Raw genomic sequence first — 14,609 nt, forward strand, 5'->3', positions numbered from 1 at the left:
AATTTCTATTGATTCGATCTACAAGAATATTAGGAGAATTATTTAGGAGAAGAAGATTAGAAGACTAGGAAGTTCCCTTCCTCCCAAATTTTCTTCTAACTTCTTCACAGTTCAGCTAGAAAGATGTCTCCTCTTTCAATTTTGAAATACTGTCTGCTGCTTCACAGACACCCCTAAGAGCTGGCTGATGGTTTTTTTATACCAAAAATTAGTTTGGTTAAATAGAAATTTTAATTCCTTTCCCAAATATGCTTTTCTGGAACAATAATATGAAGAAACAATGAGAGGATACAGGAATTAAAGGAAAATGAAAAATGCAAAGCTTGCACAACAATCTATATAAACTCTTCTTTCAGCTTCTAAAATGGATGTATTTTGTTCGTGTGAAGCAGAGAAGGTGGGACTATAACGACTGTGTCTTTAATGGGATTTGCAGAGGGCTGGGGTGGGAGGTGTGTCCTCCTCTATACCGCCTTCCCAGAGCACAGTGTCTTTTAGGGCAAGTTCCCACAGGTTCATTCAGGTAGAAGGTGTTTCGCCTGGCTTGTTCAGCTGCCTGTTGCAAGGTTCCTTATGCTTATATGTTGCATTTCAGAGGGAGCCACAGATGCATAAGAGGGAAGATTACTTTTAAATTCTAGAGTTTAGAAACAGAACAGAAGCCTAGGACATCGGTTCTGTACTGACGTTCTCAGTGCTGTATAGGGTCTTTGTGAGGGGAAGACTGCTGGTGAGCTATTTGTAAATCAGACACACCTTTGGGTTGGGCTATTTTGGAAACTAAGTATCTGTTGATGAGGCTAGAGGTATGGTCTGCTAGGCAGAAGAGATTTTATTTTGTGTTTTTACATGTACTTTGATCAGCTGATGCATCTGAAGGACAGTCTCCCGTGAGTGAAGAGCAGTTCTGCCTTGTAGTGAGCCTTTCCTGATTTTTATCAAAGTGAGGATTGCTGGCTTTAAGGCAGCTGGGCAAGACAGAAAAAGGGACGTGCAATGGGGGTGCCTTTATTTGGGGATAGCAGACAGATTTTCCGGATCTGGAATGGACTGAGTCAGATGTTGCAAGGCAAAAAATCCTGGGATAAACATCTGGACAAAATCTACCTCCTCCAGCAGAAAAGGTACAGTGCACCTCAGGTTTCTTGTCTTTCCCTTTCTTCCTGCTGCTTCTCCCTCTTTTTCCTTAGGTTTTCCTGCCAGAATATAAGCTTTAAACAGCTTGGGTGCACTTTTCTCTATAGGATTTCTTTTTCAAGTTAGAATGTTTCTGGAGTTCCAGTCTTATTTTCTTTCACAGCTGGGTTTACTAGGTCTCAGCTGAATCATCCTGAGTGCAGCATTTCCACCACAAATTCAAATGTGTGCTCTGTCTTTCCTGCTTTCATTTGTAAAGCTCACAGCTTTCATCATTAAGAGTGTGTGTGACTTATTTATGGTACATTGAACTATGTTTGAAACGATGGCTTGTTAGGGAGATTCTGCTTTCTGCCTCTCTGAAGCTTGCCCTTACTCTGGGACCCAGTGAACTCAGCGTTGTTCCACATTTTGGTGGTCATTCACTTCCTAGGTTGGACTGCAGTTTCTCACATCCTTGAGCCTGATGACAGTATCTTCAAAGCATATAGGGAATCCTCTTGGACCTAACCTTATCAACAAGATCGCCTGTGTCTTCACATGTAAATACTGGATCAAGGCTGTTGCTGCTGTGCAAGATTGTCCCTTCCACATACAGGGATGCAGGATTGTTCAGGAAATGGAGCTGTATCTCTGGTTTTCATTGTTCCTTATAATTTCTGCATGCACATGGACTGCAGTACTCAAATAATAAAATTGCTTCCATTCCCTTGTAAAAATCTTTTTTTTTTCTTTCCCTCCAAAACTCTGAGCATCTCTGGGGACAAAAATGTGGCTACATGGAACAATATAGATATATATGTGATATACATACACACATACATATTTATGTATATATGTATGTATATGCACATATATGCACAGAAATAAGTAGAATACCTTAAGAGGGACAAATGGACCTATCTGGTTTTAGGGAAAGGACTTCCACATAGTAGCATCATTTAATTGCTGACCAAATAGCAGAAGCCTGTTTTGTTTTACTTCAAAACAGTGGGACATATATAAACTTAAAATGGAAGGAGAGGGGACAACAAGTCTGTCTCCATGGAGCTCTGAAATGTTTAAATTTGGGTATGATAAACCAGATCTTTAGGAACATTCATGAAAAAACATAGGTAACTGAAAAATAAGCTCTCAGCAGACTCTGTAGAATGTCCAAGTGAACATGTGCAATGTAAAAGTCTGAAGATACTAATATTTTTATAGTTACAATAATAACATTATTTTTATATTTTTTAAATAATAGAAATGTGGGTTGAAAGGGACCTCTGAAGATCTCTAGTCCAACTTCCTGGTAGAAGCAGTGCTATTGCCAATACTAGATCTGGTTTCTTTGGCTTTGTTTGGCTGACTCTTGAAAGTCTCCCAGAACAGAGATTCCACCACCTCTCTGAGTATGTTTTCCAGTGCTGTGGTAACCTCTTGGTGAAGAAGATTTTTTTTTTTCCTAATGTCCAGCCTGAACCTCCCAAGTCACCATTTTCTGCTGTTGCCCCTTGTTTTATCATCTGCTATTACTAAGAAGGGTTTGGCCCCTTCTTCTTTGTCAATCCCCTTAGCCTAGTTGTAGGCTGCTATTTGATTGTCCCTCAACCTTCTCTTCAGCTGACTGAACCCGGCTCCCTCAACCTTTCCTCATATATCATGTGCTCTAGGTCTGTGAACATCTTGCTTGTTGCTGCTGCTGGAAGAAAACAGAAAAACTGTCAAGCATATAAGCACTTCATAAATTTCTCATACATCATTACAGTGTAACCCCAGTGGTCCTCATCTGACATCTCTGTGTTTCTTTATAAAACTCAGCTTAAGAAACATGTGTACTGCACACGATTTCCCTGTAAATGAAATCAGAATTGCATGGGGACAACTTTGTTCGATCCCATTTTAGGTCTATATGTTTCCCACTACTTTCAAATAACATAAAACAGCCTTCTGCTATTTGGTCATATTAGCTGTTTTCAATATGTAGAAGCTCTTCCCTAAAGAGGAATAGGTGTATTTCTCCTTCTTATTATACTGTTCTTTCTTTTCTATATGCATATTTTTTCTCATGCAGCCATGTTTTTGTCCCAGAGATATTCAGAATTTGAGGCGAAAGAAAAGGAACATTTTACAAAGGACTGGAAGCAGTTTTATAACTTTCATATTGTTAACTATGCACAGACAGAGATGAAAAGCATCAGGAAAACCTTCTGTGGTGGCTTGTGTATGGAACTGTCCTTAGAAAACTTTTGCTTTTTGTGGAAAAGCTGCTGTAAGTCACTTTTACTTCATCCTGCCATTTTGTTGTGTGGAATTGCCGTGTCATCGCCTTAGCTTGCATTCTTCTTAGTGTTGAATTCTTCTTAATGTTAACAAGGAATACACACAAGAATAAGCAGCAATTAAATTTCACTATTGCTGTGTTGAAAGCCAGTGGAAAATATGGTACTATTTATCTACTATGCTCTGACTTTATAATTTATTGTGTCATGATTCTGCACTAGGAGAACAGTGCTTTTTCCTGACCGATAACTGATGATGATAAAACTTGGAAGATAATTTTTTTGCTAATTCTCACCTTCACTTGTGTTGCTGTTTGTTCTTTCTCCATGTATAGTAGTCCTTTGAATCTTAATGAGGTTTTGGCTCAGAGTTGTCCACAGTGATCCTGAATTGTATAGCATTTCCCAAAGGGATATCAAAGTTCAGTAAATGTAATACAATTTCCCACTAAGATTAGAGAGGACTTTGAGTTCATCTTTCCTTACTGTGCTGTGCTGGAGTACTCCTCTTAACCAGTTTGTAGCTCAACATGGAGTCTTGGCAATAGTGGTTCCATCTTGTATGACCTTCCCAAAGTTATCTTTGGAATTAAACTCTGGGATCTGCGTAGCCTGAAACATATGAACTTAAAAAACAGCATAGTTCAGGATCATGGGGAACAGAGATAAATAGTTATAAAAAAAAATAGTTATGAAAAAACAGTTATGAAAATTAAGGCCTGATAAGGATGAAGAGGAATTACATGCCTGTCACAGCCTAATAGATCTGCCAAAAATGATGAGAGCCATTTTTAAATTTTTTTCCCCCTGTTTTTCTACGTAAGACTCTCTAAGGAAATGTGAGCAGAATCTCTCTAGCATGTAATTATGGAAACTCTACTGTATAAGAATTGCAGTGTTCATCAAAAATAATTGATACATAAATTAGAACAAGTGAGTACACGGAACCAGGACAATTAGGCTATATTCCTCTTTCTGCTATTGCCTGCCTCTGTAACTTTGATTGATAAGTCATTTATCTTATGTGTGTCCCCTCTCTCTCATAGCTATTGCTTCGGGATTAGTGGTATCACCTGACTTTCCTGGGATGCTGTGAGAATTAATTATTTTAATAACAATGATTTAACTTGTGTAGTACATTTTAACAGAAATATCAAAGCCCTTTTACATATATTAATTAATTATAGAAATATAGAAATCTGTTCCACCAGAAATAATCCATTAGAGATGGTTGGGGCAATTTGCATAACTTGCAGAGAGCTGTGCAGCTCATTCCAAATGTGTTAATAAAAACTTTGTATCCCTCTTCAACATCACTGCTTTTATTCTCCTGGGGTTTTGTGGGGCTCTTCAGTCCCACAGACAGATTAGTCTTTCTTGTGCTTGAAGTGCTTTGCTTACCATTAAAGCAAACATGGTGCAACCAAAAAGTAACTCAGCCTAATGCTATTGCACTGAGCTGCTTAAGAGTTTTACAGGGACACAGTGAGTCTTGAGCTTCTAGACCAATCCGTCTCAAGTTGGTAGTAAATAAGAGATGTCACCTGAGGTTTGCTTTTCACTCATTTGAACAACTTTACTGAGATTTCAGAGCAAAAACTAATGTACAACTGTCCTGTCTTAAAATCCACAAGTCTTGTCAACATTAATTGGTTCCTTTGCTCTCAAAGATGACAGTGACACAAAGACGCCAGCTCCCAGTTACACTCCATCATTTGTAATATGTTTCAATAACAATACTTTTGAGTAGTCAAGGTACAAAGAACAGCCTGTTGGAAACTGCTGCTGCATGTATGACAAAGTCAAAGGTATCACTGATAGCATTTTTGGTCTTCTTTTCTTATGCTGTTAGGCCCTCACTGTAAGTTTTGAGCCTAATAATGGAAAACAAGCCACCTTAATTTCACAGATATGAAGCTCATCTGGAGCTCACATTTCCCCCACAACACACGGACACACATACATCTGACCCCGGTGCCTAAGATGTAACTTAGGCCCACAGGTCTAGCAAGCCATTTGCTTTCTTAAACTTGGCTATAGGTTTCCTCAGGAAGAATTAAACATGGAATTTCTTCTCTGCAAAAACAAACAAAAAATTATTAGAGAAAACCAATTAGATGCAGGGTGAGGAAGACAACCTAGGATGAATCTGCATGAAGATCCCTATTGACAAGGGCTGGATTTTTTGTCTTAGGGTGAGGTTATGTTTCAACAGTTTAGTTTTATGAATAACTCAGTGAATAAATAAATAAGTAAATAACCAGTGCAGGAGAAATAAACTGTTGATCCAGTTCTAGCACGAGATTATTCTTGTGGTGCTGTCAGATGCAGATTTAAAAAACGGTGTTCTTGCCAGGAGACTGCCCTATTGGAGGTGAATGAGCAAGCTTTCTGCTACTTAGTGTGGTAGATGGTTTAAACATCAAAGGGGATAACAACACTTCAATCTCCATTGCTTATCTAGTAACATCTGCAATTGCTAACCCGAGTATACAAAATAATTTTATTTATTTCCAATTTATTGCTGCATTTGGTGTTCATATATGCACACTGATAGGCCCCTCTAGAGATACTTAAGATAGGTGAACACTGATTAATTATGTAAATTAAGACTACAGAATTGTCACAGGGCTGCTACAATCAAGTGTTTTTAGTATCCTGCAACAGCAGAATTATAGCATGGGTCTTTTTCCTGGCAGAAAGAACCATTAAAGCCTATTAGCATAGGAGAAGCTCTGTTTACTGTTGACTTCCACACATGCACAGAAGAGTTTCCAGTTAAATTATTGATTCCTGCTGTTGGCGCTGAAGAAATTTGATGACATTGCCCCGTTTTACTTCTCTGAGTCCCTGTTATCGTAATCTGTCTCCTTTTCACTTTGCGCTCTTTGTTCATAACTCATTCTTTGGCATTGCTCCTCCTTCTGGCTGATTAGCTTTCTCTGAGCACTCCCCTGCTCTCCTGAAGGCTTGCAAACATAAACATGCTAGCACAAGGAAGGGAGGAGAGGAATCTCTTTTGGTGATTTCACAATGAAGTGCTGAAGAATGGATATTCTGAGTACCACAATAGGGAAAGAAAAGAAAGCTAAAATAAAATGTTGCTGCTGAATTTATAGGCCAGTTTGAAAGAATTGCCTTAGGTCTTCTGTAATGGACATTGCCATGAAGATAGGGAATGAAGCTAGCAGATGCCAAATTTAAACTGTACCCGGCAATAGGAATACTCGAGCTTGGGAATGCCTCAAGCAGTAGAAGGGAAGGCAGGAGGAGAAAGAAATGCTCTTTTTCATCTCTGGTGAGCTCAGTTTTGAAAAAAAAAAAGGCTTCAGATTGTTTGGTGTCAAAACAGTTCACATATTTAGCATAATTCCTCCATTTAAAAAAAAATATCCCTATAAATTCAAATTCCTACTTTTGTAACTAAGTCTTATGGAGTCTTATGGAGTTAGGAAGTACCTAAGAAGCTGTAAATGCAGAAACATACATATCACCAGCAGAAAGTGCTTATGAAATCCTTAATCTTCTTTAAAGTTATTTCACATGACTCCCTCAGTCAGAATCTGACCTACATTCTATCTCCTCTTTGTTTCACAATGGATTTTCAGGTGTTGCTGACTTTGCCCTCACCTATACCGAAAAACAAATCACAGCCTCCTGAGCCTATCATTGAATCATCTATTAAGTAAACTGGATGATAGTAATACAGGATCCAGAATCACTGAGTGCCTCAAGGCATCTACATACCTTAACTCAGTAGGAAGAACTTAGATGCGGTTCCAGTTGGATACTGTCATGGTTCTTGTTGCCCATGAGAACTACTATTTGTCTATATAACTGTGTTACCCTAAACTGATCCTATAAGGAGACATCAGTACTGCCTAGTGTTACACACATAACTTAGGTGGATACATTAGGAGCTTATTGTCCCTTGATTACATAGTTGATGCCAGAAATGATATAGAATAGCATCTTAGTTTAGCTGTGCTGAATTGTTTTCTCAAAGTGCCTAAGTAGGTCCCCATGCCGAATCATTCTCTTAAATCTTCCCTCTCCATCCAGTGGCTGTAATGGTAATTTATGGAAACTAAGCATCTAGCGTAGAAAGCTCTGTTAAGAATCTAAAGTTATAGTTTTTACTTTGTGGCTGCTTTGACACCCAGAAACTAGAGTTATAACATGTAGAATTGATGCTGTGTTTGATGGGTCAGGAAGAAAATTGTTTAAATATCCAGAGCTATTAAAAATTTCAAATTGTAATCCAGTGTGAAGATTCAAGATTCAGGTGATGTAATTTGGATTTATTTTTTGCATTAGTGAAGGTAGTTCATGCAGTACTTTACACTTATATACTCACCACATTGCAGTAATGTGTTAAAAATTGGCTGATAATTACAATGATATATTTTAAATGACAGTAAAATGTTTTCTCAATTAGGGGCCATAGAATTAAGAGATGGTAAAAACATGGTATAAATATGTAAGTCATGGATTTCTGAGGCAGTGGAGGCAGTGTGCTGTGACATTTATCAACACTTCTCGATTATTTACCAGCTTGCTGTTTGTCCTGGCACCTCTGATTCTGTGAGCCCAGTTGGAGATCACTACAATGAATAGACAGGTTTGAAAATTTTGGCCTAAATTTCTGAAAGCTGAGTATAATAGCTATTAGGTGTCTGCCTCTTAACAGGCTTATAATTTAATTAGTTGTTTACAAGGGCTTTGGAGAATTTTGTGAGAAAGGTATTGTGTTTGTGTCCTCCCACATTGTCTCTTGCCCAATCCTTCCTCCTTCCTGAGGTCATCTGTGGGATAAAGGCATACCCAGTAAAGCATCAACATAGTAATTGTGGCACTGTTTATACTATTCAAACCCCACCACCTTCCCACTTCCTGCCTCTGGAAGTTACATTCTCCAGAAACACAATCTTCCTCAGCCAAAATAATGGCAGAAGTGACAAACTTGCTTCACTTGTATTGAATCTTACAAGTTTTTCTCTAAATGCCTCTTTATTTCCTCCCTACCTGTCTCATCCTAGTAGTAATGTTCTCTTCAAATCAGCTTGTAATTAGCAATTAAAGCAACTAACATATAGATAAGGCAAAGAAGAAATACTTCCCATGGCAGCAAGGCCAAGAGTCTGAAGAACACATACAGAATATGTCAGAATGGCTCCCTGGTTTGATCAGGATGGTTCTTTACATTCTGAATATTTATAGCTATATTCTGTTCTTTAGTATTTTTCTAGTCTAGTTTCTAGTGACTTGGGAAATGGGGCGCTCTTGGTGATAGGAAATGTTCCTTTTATGAAATGATAAATATTCCCTTCAGTTATGCTTTTATTATATTATATAATATTATATGCCTGTGCCCCTTAGCTTATATTTAGTCAACTGATTCCTATTAATCTGTATACTTCTGATATCTCTTTGTTTTGCTTTATCCCCCAAATTCTCTCAAGCATGTCAGTATCCCTCTCCTATAAAGCCGTCCAGTGCTTGGACACGTTTCAGTGGATTAAATCCAAAGATAACTGGGTATCAAAGAAACTTCTTTGTTTCAAGTTTATAAAGTACTATTAATAAAAGAATAATTTAAGGCAAGAAATATATATTTCCATAAGACACAGAATTTCTGATGATTTTCTATGGTTTTATTATTGAATCATCCTATACCTATTAGGCACAAGTTCTGATGGCCATGGGCCATTCATTCTTTCTCTCTTTTTCTCTATCTCTGTTTCCCAATCTCTCTCTCTCTCTCTTGGATTTCCTGTGGCTTATTATAGAGTTATATTCATAGATAATGGGTTCTAACATCAACATTATTAATTAATGCAAAACACCTATTGTTTTGTATAGTACTTGGCCAAAAAAGCTGTATCCCTAAAATCTTGCAACTAAGTAATACCACAATACAAGGAAGAAATCTGTGACAACACAAGTAACAAACATTGAATATATCTCCAAGTTTATAGTTTTGACTAAAGTATTTGTTCTGTGTGCCTTTTTTGAGGGGTGTGAGACCAGTGTCCGGTCCACTAGCAGTTGTTCAACTGTGGTAAAAGGACTTAGTGTCCTTTGCCAAATAGGTAGGGAAAACAAGGCTGAAGTTCTCCTTGTTCATAGCAGCATTGCCATTGCTCTACAGTTTTCCTTAGACTTATTCCATTTCACACATTACAGCCTGACCTGAGCTGTGCTAGGTGTTTTAGAATACTTAAAAATCTATACTATTAGAAAGCAGGGGTAAGATAAAAGTACAAAATTTGCCTCTGAACACTGGCCTAAAGCTGAACTTACCCCATTTGGAATGAGGATTTTCTTGCTATTTCATTCTGAAAGCTCAGGAGACGTAGACTACTTCTTTTGTTTTTTGGGGGATTTTTTCCCTTAAAGCTTTAGATCTTGAACCTGGGCTACTTAGAAGTTTTTATCTGTATAAAAACAAAAACCAAAAAATCCACTCCAAAACATTTTTTAAGAATGAAAAGATACCTCTGAAAATATTGTAAGATAATGAAAGTAATAACTCCAAAATAGTAGTTTTTGTTCTATCTTTTGTGATTTTTGGGTGCCCAAATTTTGAACATTAGTAAAACTTGTTTGGATGCTGACCAAGCAGGCGTGGCAGATAACTAGCGCAGTAACAATTGGATTGAAAAGAAAATTTCTGTTCCATTCAGGAGGTAATAAAAAAGAAATCTTTAAATAAGATCTTATTTATAAAGTATTTTGTATGATAGGTTGGCTCATTCATGGGAAGAGACGGGATCAGTTGGTCAGGTTCTCCAAATCAGTTTATTTTTTTCCTCTGCAAATGCCTCTCTTATTCATTATCCAGAAAACAGTGTCTGGTCTCGAAGTTTACTTAAGTACCCTGGAAAACTTGGATCCCTTTTTTCCCCAAACTGAAGCAAGTCTGTAGCTCATCTCTGTCACCAAGTTAACTCCTCCATGCTCCACAGAAAAGACCAAAATCCATATAGAAAGCTTAAAGGTCGTACTCATGTTAACTATCCTTGATCTCTTTCTACAAGAATCCCAAGGCTAGAAAGCTTCCTGTTTCTCAGACTCATATTTTGGGGTCACAGGACAGGATGAAACGCTAGATGGGAGGTTAGTAGAGTTTTCCTCATCACCTACAGGGGCAGCTTATTCTTTATATTTTAAAAGTATAAGCCTGGTCCAGGTTAATGAGTGCAACAAGATCCATGAAACCTGGGGAAGAAAGCCAGTTGCTCTAGTCCTATGTATCTTTTGAAAAGAGATTTAACAGCTCCTTAAGCACCTTAGTTTTCAGATAAACTATGCTAAACCATTTTGCATGATTCCCCTTTACCTGTTTCACAAATTTTTTTGTACCTTGTTTACTAGTTAGATATTGTTATAAAATCTGAGGCCACCAGCCCACCTCAGCCTGCTATCCAAGGCTAGCATGGGCAAATAGACAGCACAGGTTTTAGCATAAGTGATAGAATGTAAAAGACTGTGCAAATAAAAGCTGTTACTCTGAATGTGTGGCAAGCATGGCTGAGGGCTCAGATTGTTCAGCTTCCCAAGGCAGTGGAAAACCCTGAGGCAGCCTGATCAGATGTGTGAAGAATCAGACTTTAGTTCATGTAGAATCACTTTGTGAATGAGGTTCATCTTGCCTAACTTCTTATCTGTCTCTTCCTCACAGATAGAGCCTTCTAGCACCTCCAGGAAAGACTATCCTATCCATCTCTATACACTGACTGTACCTGGTACGCAGGTGATCAGCTGAGATGGAATACCTAACTTTTAGAGAAACACAGTTGGGTGAAAGGAGCCCTGCCCAAAGCATTCAAAACTGATGAATCAATCACCTAGAAAAAAAAGACCGTCCTAAAATATTTAGACTTTTAAAATCTATTTTGGACTGGGAGGTGTGCTTTTCAAGTTACAAGACTGATGTTTTGCCATTTTTACAAAAAGAATTGAGGGCTAGTAGCTTATGGATATTATCATGTCCGAACAGGAGCTTTAGAAGAAGCATTCAGTATTGCAAGGACCACACTAAATTACAAGAGTTGATTTTCCACTGCTGTGATCAACTTTGCACTGTCCAGGATATTGTTCACATCAAATGTCCCTACTGTAGTGAAGTACTTGTAAATTCTTATTTGACTCTGAAGGATCTACTGAAATAAGCAAAAGCCTGGTAGAGGATTCAAGGGCATTCTTCAGCTATAAATGTTCCATTGGTTTGGGACTTGTTTGACGGCATGCTCTCTCCCAGAACAGACACAGTTTTCAGTTCTCATCAACTTTCTCAATTCTCTCAGCAACAGAAAAACAAATATTATAGTTAAGTTTGTAAATGTCCCAGATAAGTTTGTATGATGAGCAATTACATTTCAGATCTCATTCTTTTAATTATACCATAGGAAGCTATGTTTGGATACCGGGGGAATTCTTGTTTGTACTTTTTCTTTTCCATCCATTATGTGGGTAATTCAGATGGAAACCTTTTTTTATTGTGCTCCATAAAAACCTGTTGGCTTTTTTTGCTCATGAGATAGCTAGTCTGCTGGCAGGAGAAGTCTCAAATGGCTGGTCGTTTGTTATCTTCAGTGCCTCAAACTGCAGGCTACATAAACCAGAATCAATTTGGGATTGGTTATTCCTTTCTCCTTTCTTTCCCTCTGCTGCCACCATATGGTTATGGGTCAGTAAGGCAAGAGCGGGTGAATGACCTGTTTTTTAGCACTGGGTTTGTTTGCTTTTTCCGGTTCTTTTATTGCTTTGGAGGGTGATATTCAAAATTCCTCAGATAGTAGGTGTGTATTACCTACCTTTCAGGGCAAAATCACTTTTGAAGATTCTTACTGGCTTGAGCAAAGTTCATTCTAGTTCTGCAGAGAGGCACCATGTATTTGACTGTGTTCTTCAACAGCCACTGTTTCTTTATTGTAGGATCTGGGAATCCCCACTGCTCCAGGCTGCCAAGGAGAACAACCTCCGAGCCATTACAAAACTTCTCACTGATGGAACATGTGATATCTATCAAAGAGGTTACTCAATTATTTGTTACAAATTGTTTTTTGGGGAAGACGAGACCCTCCTGCAAAAGTCAGAGTGGCCTGGGTGTGTGTGCCACAACATTCACATCAGCAGTATCAAATTACTTAACTATATGTCAGCAGCTGAGAGAGGTATTGGCTTCTAGAACAGATGGAAGAAAAATTCAGTAGTCTCCATTTTGCAACAAAGGGAGATTTCTAGCTCAGAGACATGGTCAACTCCTGAGTTGTGAAGATGGGAGATGATATGATTGGTTTACAGCTTGACCAGGCCTCTTTTCTATAGGAACTGAGGGAGCTCGTTTCCTGAAGGAGATGGTCAGGGTGTGCTTATTTTACTTCCTGCTGCTCAAAAAGCATCCTCCTTTTCACAAACACCTGAAGTCTCTGCTCAGCTTCCAGATTTTGAGGGGGTGAAGGACAAGGCTATGCTGTTAGCATGTTATACAATGAGGCAGCGCCCTGCAATGCTCAAGGGAGGACCCAACACTCCCATAATTCTCCACGACAATAAATGCCTATCTGCTTTTTTCCCATATGGCTAAATGTCTAGATGACCCACATGCTTCTCTTACTACCTCTAGGTGCAGTTGGGGAGACAGCTCTTCATGTGGCTGCCTTGTATGATAACGTGGAGGCTGCAGTGGCTTTGATGGAAGCAGCTCCAGAGCTTGTCAATGAGAGGATGACATCAGAGCTCTATGAAGGTAACAGCTCAGGGTAGGAGGATGGTCAGGGCTCTCTGCAGGGGGAGGGAAGAAGCATTCCCTACACATATAGGAAAATGGCTTACACTGTTCCTGGTTCAATATATTGCTAAACTGCTAAATTGCAAAACCAACATACAAGTGGCTCCTGACCCTTTGCAGAAAGGTGGGATTTTATTAAAACCAAATGCATGCACAACATGAAAAAATATGCAAATGAGTAACTCACAAACCCTAAGCCCTGGCAGGCTTGTTGGCTACAGTGGGATGGCAAGGATATCTACAGTGTTTTGGCTTCAGCTGTAGACACATCTAGTCCTTTGTGACAAAGGGGCTACCTATCTGATTTCCTCTCAGAAGTGAAAAATTGGTTCTTTGGTATACAAAGACTGGGGATTAAAAACAAATGTGTCTACATTTTCTTTTTCTTTCTTCTGAAGAGATATGAACATTTCCTTTTTCTGTTTGTAAGTCTAGAATCAGAGCTAGGTCTGAAACAATAGCTGGCTGACTATTACACAATACTAGCCAGATTCTTGAAACCACTAAAATAATAATTATGGGTTTTTAAAAATTCCAAGACCTATTCTGAAGAATTTGAGCAGGTCTGCTTTGGGAGCTTTGTCTTGATCTGCTCTTCACATCCCATGAAGTCCTTTCTAAGGGACATGAACTTTCAGTGTACTTCCTGGAGGAATATAGCATGTCTTGTTTTCCCAAACAACATCTAGAAAGTGCATCCTGTTGGTTTTGTTGGCAGATTGTAAAATCCCTTTTCACAGATTCACAAAAAGATTTAAATAGAAAGGGACCTCTGGAACTCCGTAGTCCAACCTTCTGCTCAAAACAGGGATAGCGTCAAAGCCAAAGCATATTGCCCAGGTACCCTATGGATGCAGTCATGCTAAACTTAGATTTACCATACAAGAAATGTGAACTGCAGGCTACTAATCTCTGCTCTGACAGCCTGAAGTTGTTTTCTCAGAAGGCAAGTTTTTATTTGTGTGTCTTACAGGGCAGACAGCTCTCCACATTGCAGTAGTGAACCAGAACATCACTCTGGTGAAGGCTTTACTCAAGAGAGGGGCCAACGCCTGCATGGCACGGGCCACTGGGCAATTCTTCAGGCGCAGCTCCCAGAACCTTCTCTATTTTGGTACAGCCTTATTTTCTCTCCTTGTTGCTATGGGAAGGGACCAGTGGAGTGATGAAGGAAACATGAGGGAGGATTGTTTTGGTCCCCACCTATAATGGATGAGCAGAGGCTCCTGTCTCCAGGGTCCTCAGTCACACACCTTTTAGCAGACAGTATCGATCCACCTAAATATGTAGATATTATGTAAATATAAATATATATAAATTTTACACATTTTTTACATTTGTGTGCATAAAAAATTATATATTGTATAAAAAGTATAATATAATTTATTGCTTACTGCAACTCACTTGTCATC

At 38.7% G+C, this 14,609-nt stretch overlaps 1 protein-coding gene across 1 annotated transcript in view; it reads left to right on the forward strand.

The window, feature by feature from the left end:
- The first annotated feature begins 328 nt into the window (after positions 1-328).
- Positions 329-14,609, forward strand: part of LOC106497216 (transient receptor potential cation channel subfamily V member 6-like) — a 28,026-nt gene continuing 13,745 nt past the window's right edge. Inside the window, exons 1-4 of the mRNA XM_067303658.1 lie at positions 329-1,124; positions 12,342-12,439; positions 13,033-13,155; positions 14,171-14,311. Of these exons, the coding sequence (XP_067159759.1) occupies positions 997-1,124; positions 12,342-12,439; positions 13,033-13,155; positions 14,171-14,311 (490 nt within the window). The 5' untranslated portion in view covers positions 329-996. The remainder of the gene's footprint in view (positions 1,125-12,341; positions 12,440-13,032; positions 13,156-14,170; positions 14,312-14,609) is intronic.

This window comes from Apteryx mantelli, chromosome 1, assembly GCF_036417845.1.
Source record: "Apteryx mantelli isolate bAptMan1 chromosome 1, bAptMan1.hap1, whole genome shotgun sequence".
Classification (NCBI taxonomy): domain Eukaryota; kingdom Metazoa; phylum Chordata; class Aves; order Apterygiformes; family Apterygidae; genus Apteryx; species Apteryx mantelli.